At 42.3% G+C, this 14,254-nt stretch overlaps 1 protein-coding gene across 3 annotated transcripts in view; it reads right to left on the reverse strand.

Moving 5' to 3' along the window:
* The window catches only part of AXDND1 (axonemal dynein light chain domain containing 1), a 564,522-nt gene that overhangs the window by 269,480 nt on the left and 280,788 nt on the right, over nucleotides 1-14,254 (reverse strand). For all 3 annotated transcript variants that reach the window (XM_085601802.1, XM_085601801.1, XM_085601803.1), the window contains exon 14: nucleotides 7,407-7,573. In XM_085601802.1, coding sequence (XP_085457928.1) covers nucleotides 7,407-7,573 — 167 coding nt within the window. The remainder of the gene's footprint in view (nucleotides 1-7,406; nucleotides 7,574-14,254) is intronic.

Consider the following 14,254-nt stretch of genomic DNA (forward strand, 5'->3'; position numbering starts at 1 on the left):
AGACTGTAGACAGCAGCATAGCAGTCTTTATTTTGCATGATTAATTAAAACCTTTGCAATTTCAGTTATATTATAAATAAAAAGATAAAATGTGCAGAGAAAAAAAAGGATACTAATAACATTATTTGCATTTTTCCTGTGTGCCAATATTAAAGTGGCTACAAGGGATTTTCTTCCTTTTGCTCAATCTAACATCTATAAGCAAAAAATGGTCGTAAATTCTATCGAATAACTTACATTTAGTTATTTCAGAAGTTAACTTGACTTATTTAAACTTGAACAAATCCCCCACAGATTATTTCCCACAGGTGTAAGCTTTTTGAAACATAAATTTATAATGAAAAACTTTTAAGAGGGTACAAAGAACTGTTATATATACAAATATAATACATCAACACATAGTGACTGAGATTCAAGAATGATTCATTGCTATAAGCAGCTCATTGTCACTAATGTGGACACCTATTTCAAACAATATGTACAAAAGAAAACAAATCCTCAGGTGAACAATTCACATAGAAAGTAGGTGTAATTGTCGACGTTTTGGTCTAGGTAGTGAAGACATCTGTTAGACCATCTTCAGGATGGTAAATTCATATGTTGAATGACCCTTATAAGACTACATAGGTGACTTGAGAATGTAGTCTGGTTCATTAAAATCGTGTATTCGACGTCAAGGGATAGCTAATTGATAGCTTGCAATATTCCAAGGAGGTCCCGAAAAAGTGCAACACAGCAATCCTTCAACGGTCCACACAGACACATTAATTTAAGTGCCGGCGTAGCCGATCACTTAGTGTCTTCAAGGAACGGGCATTGCTCCGTACGACGGTCAGCTGTCTCCACAGTCGGCGTTAATGTACTAATTGCCCAAGCCTCCAAGGGTCTACTGGGTTTTTACTAATATTAAAGTGGTGGCATTCGTGCAATAAAGTCAGTAATCTAAAAAAACGGCATTTGGCAGCTTACGGTGTAAAAAGGGACAGATCATTTCCCCATGTTAACCAATGTTGAGCATATAATTACTTCTTGACAGTCCCCATCAATTAGTATACTGCTGGCGATAGGCGGGTATAGTTTAAATGGTCAGTAGAGCGATGTTAAAAAAATTGCAGATCTTAGGGCTGTTTTAAATGTATTTAATTTTTTAGGTTTGTTTTATGAGATCCTGTTGATTATCCAGCCTTTTTTGTTCTCAGGAGTGCTCAGCCGTTAAATGTTGTTGTAGTGTCCTGTCTTTTTCTTGTGTAGTAATCTGTATCCGCTTGGACCGATTGTTATTTGCTCTCTGTGCCTTCGTGGTGAGGCAATGTTTGAGGCAGTCTCCTTTCTAATATACTGAAAAGGTTTGTGAGGCTGCAGTTTAGTTGGGTGACTGTTGAGTTTAAGCATAACTTCACTGCCTGCAAGTCCTGCTGCCGTTTTGTTTGAAGGTGGGAAGAAACAGAGTGCGTCTAATGTCCTGTAGGCTTGGGAAGATGCAGATAACATGCACAAGATCCTCGCTTCCGTTTCCACAGAGGCGGCAAGTATGCTCACCTGGTTTCCTTTTCCAGGGAGGTAGATGCGGAAGTATCTGTAGGATGCACAGATGGAGTTCTAAGAATTTTTATTTTGTCTTCAATTTGAATCCTACACTTAAGTATGGTTGTGGTTTGATGATTTTATAATCGTTAACACAGACCAGCCATGTGCCCTTTTTGCCAAGGTATCTTTGTCTTCGATTACGGATATGGTTTTTGTTGCATTTGTAACTGCCTTCCTGAAGCTCTGTTGGCTTGCATAGGTGGCCAACAGGTTCGTTAGATCTAGTTTTGATAGGGAGTCTAAGAGGTTCTTTCTGGCGGGTGAATTTCCATGGCATGTCAATTTAGTCCAGAGGTGTGAATTTAGTGATCCTTACTCGGCTTCCCTAATCTTGTGCCAGCGTTTTCTGTACGCGCCCTCCTAGCCACAGTCTGCTTCTGTAGGCCAAATTCTAGATGAATTTGAGCAGGAGACGCGTAGGTCGGGAGGTGGAAGATCGCTTTGTAGGCACTAATGACGATTTTGTCCAAAGCGATCGCATCCCTCCCTCGCATTGATTCACTTCCATAAGTTAGCATTGGTTGTAGCTTGCCCTGGATAACCTGTAGTAAGAGCATCTAAGGTTATGCCTGGAAGGGCTTTCTTTACGGGCTTCACTGCTAGTGAATTTATGGTGCCGTTCCGGCGCAGGGCCTCCATCTGAGGTTTGTATGAACCTCTGCTATTTAATAAGACTCTGAGATATAAGTATTCAGTTGCTGGTTCTAGGTGATGTCCGTCCAGATACCAGTTCAACTTTTTCTTTCTGGAATAGTTTATTGACATAGTTTTGCTTTGCTTAAATTTATGCATAGTGCGTTTACTTGTGATAAGTTGTTGGTGGTGTCCAGGAGGTGCTGCAGTCCAATTGGCGTTCTGCTTATCAAGACCAGATTGTCTGCATATAGAAGGTTGGAAAGGGACATTTTTCCTAGTTTCGGGGCATGTGATATGCTTTGGTCCAATTCCCCGGGGACGTCTGCCATAAAGAGATTAAAGAGCGAGGGTGCTAGGACACACCCTTGTTTTAGCACTTTGGAGGTATTAATTTGCCTAGAGAGGCGTGTCCCAGCTTAATTTTGACCCATGTATCCCTGTGTAGTAAAATCAACTGGTTTAGGAGGGCTGATCGAATCCCCCGTTTTTCCAGTTTCTGCCATAATCTAGCACAGTCTACATGATTGAATGCTGTGCTATAGTCTATGAAACATAGAATAGCGGTTGCTTTGCCTCTTTTGCTGCGTCAATCAACAGTGCCAGAGTTATGATATTAGTGGTGGTTCCCATTTGTCTGCAGAAGCCAGTCTGGTTTACAGGGATGATGGATTTTGATGAGGCCCAGGATGTTAATTCTTTTAGGATCACTCCTGCATAGTGCTTAGCTTCATTGTCAATTAAGGAGACAAGACGATAGCTATTTGTGATGGACTTGCCTCCCTGCTTATTGATGGGAGAAATGGAGGATCCCTTCCAAGATCAGGGGTGATTTCTGCTTTCAGTACCTCATTGAAGACTGCCACCAGGGCTTTGCTCCAGTACCCTGGATCGTGTTTTTACAGAAATGGCGGTATGCCATTGCGGCGTGGAGCACCTTCAGGCCTTCCTTTGGTTATTTGCATCCTGATTTGCAGCGCTGTTATTACGTGATGTTCCTCGTCACTGTTTTGGGGTACTTCTAAGCTAGCTGCTTCTTTGCCCGTGGTGAATTTGTGACTATTCAGTGTGGCGCCAGATCATGTGTCCCCATTTGATTTGGGTCCGGGCTCTTCCCTGGATATGTCGCCTCTGTCCCCCTGTTTTGCGTAGGATTCATCCCCAGGCTGTTCCAACCCTTGATTCCTTTTATTAAAAGGATGGTATAAATATTTTGCCCAGTCTTTCTCTGAGATATGAGAGCTTATTCCGAGGGTGGGCTGGCCACCGGAGGCTGTTGATTGTCCGCCAAAACCGGACACTATTCTTGAGTTTTGAATCATGAAGTAACCTTGCCAAGAGTGATTTGTTTTCATGTCTTTTTTTGTTCCATTTGGTTCTTTTCAGGTCGTCTTGCAGGGCTGGATTTGGAGGGTTCCTGCGTAACTGCCTTAAAGTTTGGTTTATTGAATGTTTGAGTCTTCTGATCTGGGGGGTGATTATGTTTGCAGACAGGGTGTTTGCTGTTGCTCCTGTTTTTGTTCCTATCTTGTTGGCAAATTTTTCCCTGAGGGCTTTGTGATGTTCTCCCATATGGTTAGTCGTTGTGTCAATTTCTTGGCAAAGAAGGGTCTTTGAAGATTATGATAGTTCATCAACGGAAGCAGAGCTAGACTTTATCCACTTCTGGTCAGTGGTGTATTCTGTGCCAATACTTTTGCTTGCCTCCATTAAGTATTTGGCTTTTGCTTTGAGTGTCACCTTTTGCGTTAAGTGGTCACTTTGCTCATCATCTCCCAGTTGGTAAGACTACATTTTGTGGAACAGAGGGAGTGTGACAAAAGTGTAATTGAGGTGGAAGATTGTTGTTGTTGAGTGAAAAGTTGGGACCGGTGGATTATCCTCGATGAAGCGGCCATTTACAGCCCTCAGGTTGAGATGTTCGGGCTCTCGTAGTAAGAAAGTGGATGGTCTTGTTTGCTTGTTTGAGTGAGTTGGCCCCTGGCTCGGAATTTTCCACTCTTCTGATAGTTCCTGTAGCTGCGCCTCTTCACGTGTGGTGCAAGAAGGTGGAGATTAAAGTCTCCTGCTAGTATGATGTTCACTGTGTCACCCTCTTCTGAGATTCTTGTCAGTTCTTTAATGAATTATTTACCATCTTTAAGCCTGTGTCTAGGGTGTAAGTATGTCTTGATGATTATGATTGCCCAGTCTACTTCGTTAAAGATGATTATTGTAGTTACAGCCTGTATGGCGCTTGGGGCGCTATAGACGACCTTACTGGGTGGATAGTTCCTATTGTGGATATTGATGCATAATTATCAGGCCGCCTGACCGGTGTCCGTATTTGGACCCCTTTATCACGGGAACCAGTAGCAACGTAAACCCTTGTAGTTCTATTGCTTCTTCCTCCCAGGTTTCTTGTTGGAGTATGAGATAAAATGCATTCAGATAATGTAATACCTCTGAGTCCTTTGCCTTGCTGGCCAAGCCGTTGATGTTTCAGGCACACATATGAATCCTTCTTGGCTCCTTCAAAGATGGAGTACAGTGGGGGATTCCCTGTCATTGGGTATGATCGACCTTGATTGTTTGCTGTAAGTGGCTCCAGTTGGAATCTGCTGTCACTGGCTTTGGGTCCTATAACTCGTGGCTTCCCCTTGGGTGTTGTTTTTGTGGTTGGGCACTGGAGAACTGCTGCGTGCTCGTTTTAGTTTAGATTTGGTAGTCTGTGGATCTTGCAGGGACATTTCCTCTGTATTTCAGATTAGCAGGGGAGTTGGATAACCAGGCTTTTTTCTAAATATAGCCTTATCCCCCACTGTAGAAATGTGTTTGCCTCTTTCATGACCATGTTGGCTGCTTTGTTTGTTATCCAGATAGTTTTGGTTGATTCTGGGCCCAGCCGGTTGTCGGTTTGTAAAAACTCAAATTGATGGTAGATCGGTTGAGCTTAGAATATCCAGATTTTTAATAGTTCGCAAGAGTCGCAGTATATTCTCCCTGTTTAAGATGTCAACTCTTTAGCTTAATTTATATTCTGGCAGAAATATGATGGTATCTGTCACTCTTAGATATTTTGGTCACCATATTGTTTAGTTGCTTCAGGTTGTGGTGGCTGTTGGGGTGGGGAGGTTGGTGATACTAGTGTCTTGGGGGTCGGTAAGTGTCAGACCATCAGTCAGTTTGCTTCTGCTTTGGGTGAGCTCTATTGGGTGCCTTTGTGCAGAAACTCTTGTACCGTTAACTGACTCTCCACTTGATTGAGCTGATACTGAGTGTGTTGACCATTGCGGCAGAAGAATACCTGTGAAGAATTCTTGTGAGTTGGTAACTGTCTGATTACTGGTCTGGCTGTTTCCAGAGTTATTGGCCTCCTTTAGGCTCCTTTGGGCCATGCCGCCGGTTGCATCCAATGCAATTTTTTCCAGGGCAGCATCTGGCCTCGTGATCTGGTGGTCTTTTCCTTCCTCCGAAATCTGGGCATCCGCGCCTTTTTCTATTTGAGTCTGGGTTGCTGATGCGTGGCATTCTGCAGTCATGAGGGGTATCTTGCTGACTGAATCTTGTGGTGTTCTGCTAGCTGCCCTTCCAGGTGCGCTGTTTAGTTTCTTAGTATCCAGAACCTCAGCGATGCCTGCATTTGCTAATGTGGTGCTTGACTTGTATGAATGTGCCCCCGGAGTTGCCCCCTCTCCAGAGGACTTTGAGACTTCAAGTTGCTGTGGTGAGACTGGGTGATATGTGGTCTCATTAGAGCCCTGGAGACCACTTAAGGGGGAGCTTGCCCTGAAGTGGCCCGTGATCTCGGACTTCCTGTTTCTTCCTTTTCTTCTTTGTTTGAGGCGCGCTTGTGCGTTCTTAGGATTTGTGTTACCGGCTCCCTCTTGAGTTGAAATGCTTGCAATGGTTACCTCTGTTGATTGGTTTGGGATCAAGGGAAGGAGCCCTTTCATTTTGGGTCCTGCCTGTCCTTGTGTCCTGGCCTATAGCACTTTCTTCTGGGTCCTTATGTTCCTCGGTGGTATTTATGGTGCTACCGGGTTTGATATTTGTTTTTAAGTCTATTAATAGGTTTTCTAGTATAGTTGACAGGGTGGCTAATTTCTGAAGAATTGGTGCACATGTGCAATTAGGGTAGCTTTGGCGGCTTCTTGCCCACGCTTGATGAGGCCATTAAGGTCTGCGAGCTTCTTATCTATTTATCCCTGGGGTAAGGTCAGCTAAAGTGTGGAGGACCTTAAGCTGAATGTCCAGCTTATCTGATTGGTATTGGAAGGCGGTGGCTGAAAGCTGCATGGTGTTTAATAAAGTTGCCCAGATGGTTTCTGTGGGATGAATTCTCTCCAAGCTTCTTCCGCTAGTTGATTCCACTTTAGGTGGACCTGGAGTGGGCTTTAAAGTGTATGAGGCAACAAGTTCCTCCCATTCCTGAGATGCAAGGAAGGACATGTCACAATCTGTTCCTTGCGAATCTTCGCTTAGTGCTTGAGCGAATTGGGTGGTATAAGGATTATACAGTAATGGGTTAAAGGCGGTTGGGCTGACGGTTTGTACGTTGGTTGATTTTAAATGAGAATTGTTTTTGGTTGTGGTGTGTGTAGGGCATTCTGCAAGATTTGCATTATGATTATATTGAGTCAAGAAGAGATTGTTCAAAAACTGGACACCCTGATCACTAATTTAGATTGTCGTAAACCCTATTAAATACTACACGGCTAGAAGAAAACCCCTATAATGGAAAAGGTAAGGGAATTGGAATGCAATGCCACAGTGTCATTACAGCCCTAGATCAAAACTAGTGACATTGGTCTTATGTTAAGTTTGTCAGGCTGCTCACCAGGTCACTGGAGGCCTAGCTTCCGCTCTCCTGGCAGGGATACCCATCATATTTAAAGATCCTGGCCTTTTTCATGGATATCGCTATACCTTCAGTGCAAGGGGATAGCTGAATACACTCATGAGTGCTCACCAGGGTTGGCAAATGTATAAGGGAGAGTGGAGAAGTGACATTATGACAAGGTAAAGTGAAGCAAAGTGTGATAAAAGGATACAGCCAGAGAGACAGCTTGAGAGAAAGAAAGAGGTAAAATACTTCAAATAAAGACACCAATAAACTTAGGAAAGGTGAGAGAAAGAGAGGAAAATCAACAAAAGATACCTGAGGAGAATGAGATAAGACAGCTGGGTAATGGTAAGGGACTCACAACACTTTCTCCTTGAAATACTGCTGCCATTTCTCTAGGTCAGCACGGAGAAGCAGCAGTTTTTCTCGGCTGGACTCCTCGGCTCGCTCCAGCTCCTCTCCGAACCGAACCATTAGTTCTCGCCAACTCTCGGTCACCTGCTCAATCTGAGAAAGGTCTAGTGTGTCCTGCAGGCAAATAAAAATCCACAGATGAAACCAACCAGTGATGGCTGATAGAAAGCAGAGATTATATTTCAGTGTTGCAAGGAAGAAACTTGGAGAATATATCCGGATACGATTGACTATATGCTGACTGCTTTAGTTGAGAAATCACTCTCACCACTGATGTTCTTTGTATATTGCATTCTATTTTATATGTTTGTGCTCATAAAATGTTGGGGTGCGAGTTATGGTTTGCCTGGCTGATCTGGCATAGCTGGAATTTCAGGGATTTTTCAGTTTATTTTATAGCAAGAGCTGCACTTTAACAAAGGTGTTTTAAGTGACTTTCAGAAGATTGTTTAAACATACATTAAGGTGTTATGACAAAAGCTAACCATAACTTCACTTCAAGTGTGTGTGTGTGTATACATAGTATACATATATGCAGATGTGCAGTCTAATATGCTATTTATTACCATTATTGTGTGGCCATGATTCATAAGTGGCAAGCCTCGAGTAGGTCAAAATGTCCCCTCCCCCTTAACAATGGTAATAAATAAAATATACAGTCAAAGGGTGTGCTTGAATGGTTTATTTCATGCTGTTATTTCATGTGCAGTAATAATGAACAAAGAAGATTAACCATACATAGAACACGAAGAGTTAAATCTGTGCAACAAGATAAAATGGCAATAACTATTCTTTGTGAGTATGGCTCCAGCTGTTTTCTTCTGTAAAGTGATTCTACAATGTTTTTCCCAAATCAGGTTAGTCTACTATGGTAATAACAACATTGCACTGTAGTAATACATGTGTCAGTCTATGTTTATTAGTACACTTGTACCAAATAACTGGCATAGCATGTTTACATATATGGAGGGGACGATAACTGACGAGAGGCGAAGCCTTGTTTGGGTCATGATGCTCCTTCCCTCTGGCAACAATGTCAATAAATAGCATATAACACTCTGAGCGCATCTGCATAAATGGTTTATTCCAAGAGAGGTTCCCATGTGTATTTATTTTAAATTGCGGGGACGCGAGTTATAGTTAGCCCAGATAACTGTAACTGCTGAATTTCACTGGTTTTGTACGAGTGAAACCTGAGCATGACTATAACGTCTCTGTAACCTTTGGTTTTTCAATGAATTTGTAAGGTTTTTTAAATTCCATTTCCTAACTATAATGGCTCTGTAACCTTTGTTTTTTAAAGTGAATTTCTATGATTTTTTAACTAGTAGACGCATTTGCAGAGTAGTGGAGAAAGGGTGGAGGAGCCTCTGACCAGCTCTTATCTCCTGTAAGTCCTGCTATATCGGACTTACTGGAGGTAACAGAAGAGATTCTGGACTCCCAAGCACCCTCAGCATCCAAGAGGACTACATCCCTAACCAGCAATGCTCCAGGAGGCGTGTTTGCAGAGTGGTGGAGAACGGGGGCGGGCCTCCAAAGACCTCTCAGCAATCCCCCTGTGTGGGACTTATGGAGCTAACAGGAGGGCTTGTTGGCCGCCAATGACCCTCTGGAGCCAAGAGGACTTCATCCCCCAACCAGCAGCGCCCCAGGAGGTACGTTCGCAGAGTGGTGGAGAAAAGGAGGTGGAGCCTAAAAAAAATAATTTTTGTTTTTTTAGGGAAGGGGGGCTGTGTAGCCATCCTCAACAAGTGAAGTGTAATTTCCCATACAGGGAGCTGGTCAGATTACAAAGTGATTGTAATTGTTTAGAGAATTGTATTGCAGCACAATCAAATACGTTAAATAGCTTTAGAGCATAAGGTTACCCCTCTAAGTATTGCGTACTGCAACACAAATGATCAAAACGGTTCAGAGAGATGACCTACTGTATAAAGAAAAATCAAGGCCTGTAAAACGGATTATACTGTCTACTGTATTGACAATGTGGGACATGATACATAGAGAGCACAACATTTGAAGTTAAGAAAAGGACTTTGAAACATATCACTGCAATCAAAATGAAGGATTCTCTTTTTCCAGTGGCACAGCATAACAAAACATTTCAGCAAGGAGAATGGACTAAGCCTTTTTTGGTGTAGACAGAGTAGAGAGACTTCTAAGGGATTGAGACGAGGGCTCTGAAACCATGTAAATTGGAATCAGGTTACATTATCAATTTGGAACCTTTGGGGCTCAAATTAGCAGTCCTTCTACCATTCTGAGATGAAGAATAAGATATTTGGTCATTCTAGCTACTTTCATGATTTTGACTTCAGATAGGGGTTTTAAACATCACAAGTGAAAATCTAAAGGGATAGTGATGACCTGGATGTCAATACTTACATGAAAAGTCAGACATAGTGGTCTGCATGTATTATGGAGTATATGGTTTTGACATTAATTTAATAGAAGTATATTGAACCAATAGGAGTCTGTAGCCTACTGAGGCACAATATGTGGGCAATGAATTCAAACGTTTTAAAGAAGGTTGTGCTCAATAGGCAGCAAACTATTGAGCACTCGTAGTTCGATAAATTGTCAAAGTAAAAAACTAAATAGCCAATTGGGGCAAGAATTGATGATAATTTTCAATATGATCTTTGAAGTCATGTAAACATTGTACATATGTATATCATGTTTCCAAAAAAGATTTGTGAACAAGTCTCGTTGAGCCGAGAAGAAACAAGTTGGGTCTGCATCCTAATGAATCAGCACAGATCCAATTACCAGTACCCGGCTTTCAGGTGCTTTTCTGGCTTGTCAGTGTAGTGTTTGAAATGTAAATGGGTGACTGGCACCCATACAATTGAGCTGCCTCAGAAGAACCAACAATCACAAGGCCTGCCTGCCAATCCAAATCAAAACTCTTTACAATTGACAAAGAGATCGGCAGTTGAGTTCAGCTAATTACTTTATTGCTGAGGCACTATCTATAAGTTTTGGCTTCACATGCCTTGTTCACGATAGTGACACCATTTTTTCTCCACATTTACATATTGTTTAATTTGTCAATTCATATGTAAGAATATAGATGAAGGGCTGAGCCGGATAAAAAACAGGTTTCACCATCTTGAAATAGGTAAAAACCTATTGTACAATTCATGTAAACAAATGGCTCTGTGCCTAAATTAATCCATGTAAACTCATATCAACAAGGTACAGTTACCAATTACATCTGAAATTATAAATCTTATCAGCAATGACAAACAATATTTCATTTCATATTAGACATTGATATTCCACGTGGGAATGTAGAGTACACATCTGAAAATACTACTAAAATGAAGTATGAGTTTAAAAGATGTTTGAATTAACTTTTCTCTTTAGGCTGTGTTTTTCCATGGCCTCATGCAATTAACTTTGACACGTTTTCAAATGTTGCTTATTTGTTCTGATCATGTCACATTCCTTAAAGGACAACTCCAAAACCTTTCCCTAAATTCTCCATTGTGTGGGTTACATGAGAACCTAACCTTTTGACTGTGTCCTTAAATAATGCAACAAAGTTAAAGTTTTCAGTCTACTGTTCAAGCTCTTTCTCATGACGCTGGTGTAAAACTTTCTTGAGTATCAATTTGTACCTGCTGAACAGAAGGGTGGTCAGATGGTGGGATCATTCCACCGTGGACTGACAATTAACATAACGATGACAAATATACATTATAAAGTCTGTTGGAATTGAGGAGGCGCAAGGCTTCTTTTGTGAAAGGCTTCTCTTTTGAATGCTTTCCTGAGGACTTTTTGGCGATGCTTTTGAGAACTGTGGCCACTGCCATTGTTCCATCGCTTCCTTGACTCTATTCTGCCTGCCAAACTATCATTTCTTTGCCCTTTCCTTATGGACTTAACTGCTGGACTATTTGAAACTGTCTGGTGAAAATCCAGTCCTGAATTGTCTGATTAAATGCTTAATTTCCCTTTTACCCATACTTATGGACTTTCCCCTAGCAGACTTCAACTTGAATCCTGTGCCCCTTTGAGAGATTCCTAAATTGAACCAATTTGTTGACTTAGAAACTATCCTCTATATTCTTTGATTTTATTGACCAGATGTTTAGATTTTTACTGTATGCATTAATATGCATGACAGAATTGCTTAAAATGTTACTCACTTGTATGAATTTTGATTCTCTAATACAATAACTTATTTATTCTAATAATGTGCTGTGAGTCCATTATTTGACTTTAATATATTTTCTTTGCAACTGTTCTGGGAGTAGGCTACCTATTAATGGTCCTTACTGGTAGACCATCAGTAGGTTATCCTAGATTCGACCACTACCATGGAGAAAGGCCCATCAGAGGCTCAATGCCTCTGGGATATAGTAAGTAGATTTTGGAAAGAATTAGCACTCTTATGGGTCTGGTGCTAGACATCCTGTCTTGTAAGTGCTTCAGCTACCACAATTCGATCCAGCTGAAATACCTCCATAGAGTATACTTCACCCGGGAAAGTCTGTGGAAAATGGGGCAGTACCTGCAATGTGGCAGGGAACCGGGGAACTTTATTCACACAGTCTGGGCATGTGAGAGGTTAACGCCCTTCACAGACGGAGTGCTGGGTTGTTTGATTCAGATAATGGTGGCGAGATCCCAAATTTGCATTACACATTACCATCGACACGGACTATAATAGATATCAGGTGGCACTGATATGACTTGGATTGGCAGTAGCCAAAAGGGATGAAGCCAGGGTGTGGAAGTGTGAAGGATCCCCTAGATAAGAAGGGTGGAAGACGGGTCTGGATAGATGCATGAGCCTCGAAATCCCCGTCTATGTCGCCAGAGTTTGCCCACAAAAATACTACAAAATCTGGGCTGCCTGGGCCCGATATGGAGGGGTCCACTTGGAAAAGCGATAATCCCCTACTTTATTACTGGAAGAAAATGTTTTCAAGGAGATGTACAAATATTGGAGGGGAGGGTGAGGCAATGAAAGAAACACTGATTGAACATTTACATTTCACAATGATGTACAGAGAGCTCTGGCGGTGCGGGGGTGAAGCTTACAGGGGAAATATCTGTCTTTGAAACAATATGGTTAATTGAAAATGCTTGTGTCAGTGCTAAAATTTATAAAATGTGTTCCAAAAAAAAGAGGGAATTTGTGGGGCTTTCCCCCTCAAAAAATAAATAAATATAAGAAAATGTTAAATTAAAAGGCATCAGCATGGTAAAGTCATGCGTGATAAAAGCTGCGAAGAAAAGGCATGTATGGTAAAGGCATGCATTTTAATGTCATACATCTAATCCCAAAGAACGAGTGTATCGGCCTAGTAGGCAGCTGGTGTTAACTGATCTCAATGCCAGACTGGTGGAGGAGAACATTTGCTTTCAAAATGTTTCAGGGCACCTGGATTCTCTGGATTCTCTATACAGAATGGTGGTAGGGAAGATATTTGGAGTGACCCTACTTGTGGATGCTTGTACCACTAACATTTTGGGGTTAGGTGCAGTGTTAGAAAATCCGGGTCACCTGGGGCAGGACGGTGGTGCCCCACAATCTGCATATTTACCAGTGGGGCAGAATACGGCTTTGCCCATGTCCCAAAGAGGATGTTTGTGAGGGCCCCATTAAAAGGCAGCAGAGACTCAGTAGTGGTCTGTCAGACTTCAGTGAGAACTTTGTTTTTCACCTCCAGAATAGGCAATTAGAAGTGAAGGACCTCAAATTCCCTTCACAGCACGACTGAAAAGGAATAATTTTCCCCGGTAGCTGGCCCAGGTGGCGAAAGCAGACCAGTGTCTAGAGACGCGTCCAGTCCCCTGACATCTTATAGCTCATCATACAAGTTTTCCTCAGTGTATAGTTGAGCAAATTCATCCCATTTATCACAGCGGTCATTGTGAGAGTGTGTGCCGAAAAGATCATGAATATATGAGGCAGGGGTAAAGTGTCAAAGTTCAATCGGTTGACGAAAAGCTATGACCAAGTGGGATCAGGGAATGGCCTTGACTGAAATCGAAGAAGACTCAGGCCCGAGTAGGAGCACATTACTGGTTACTCTTCGTCATTTGGCGTTGATGGCATCAGAATCAATGCTCAGGCATGGGTTGTGGTGCCAAGACCGATGTCAGCATCAAAGCCAGTGCAGGACACAAAATGGGTTCAGAGGTTCCACCTGGCGCCATGGGTGGATATACCTGTGGAATTCCGGTAGGAGGACTTTGTGACTCCTTCCTGTCAGAAGGTGCGCCAAAGGGAGCCAGTAGCATGCTGAAGAGACACAACATAGCTTCTTGAAACTCTTGGATTTGCTGCGGTGTTAATGAAGAGCCGGGTGTCAGGGAGCAGTTGCTGCAGGCCTTGGAGTTGTGTTCTGACACCAACCACCAAAGACAAATCTGGAGAGGATCTGTCACAGACATTTGTTGCGACACAGTCCCTAAAAGGTTTGAACCATGTAGCTTTAAGGGGTTGACTGTCTCTTGCACACTGGTATTCAATGTTAACTTTAGGAAATATTGTGTTATGAAGAAAAGAGAGGTTGCTCAACATCCACGCTAGTGGCGCAGAGAGAATGGAACTGATGTCAGCAGCCCAGCGTGGTGCTTATACGTGGCTCCACAAGTCACTTCCAGAGTGCTATGTCATTGATGCGGAGCAGTATGACATCCCTAATCGGCATACAGGGGTACAGCATGAACATTTGCGGATCCAGTCTGTTGCTTGGAGGAATATACAAAAAGTGAGGAGTCTGTGGTGAGAAGCATCCACCATAAAATGTATGCAGATGTATAGAGTATAAT

The sequence above is a fragment of the Triturus cristatus genome, chromosome 4_2 (assembly GCF_964204655.1).
Source record: "Triturus cristatus chromosome 4_2, aTriCri1.1, whole genome shotgun sequence".
Lineage (NCBI taxonomy): Eukaryota > Metazoa > Chordata > Amphibia > Caudata > Salamandridae > Triturus > Triturus cristatus.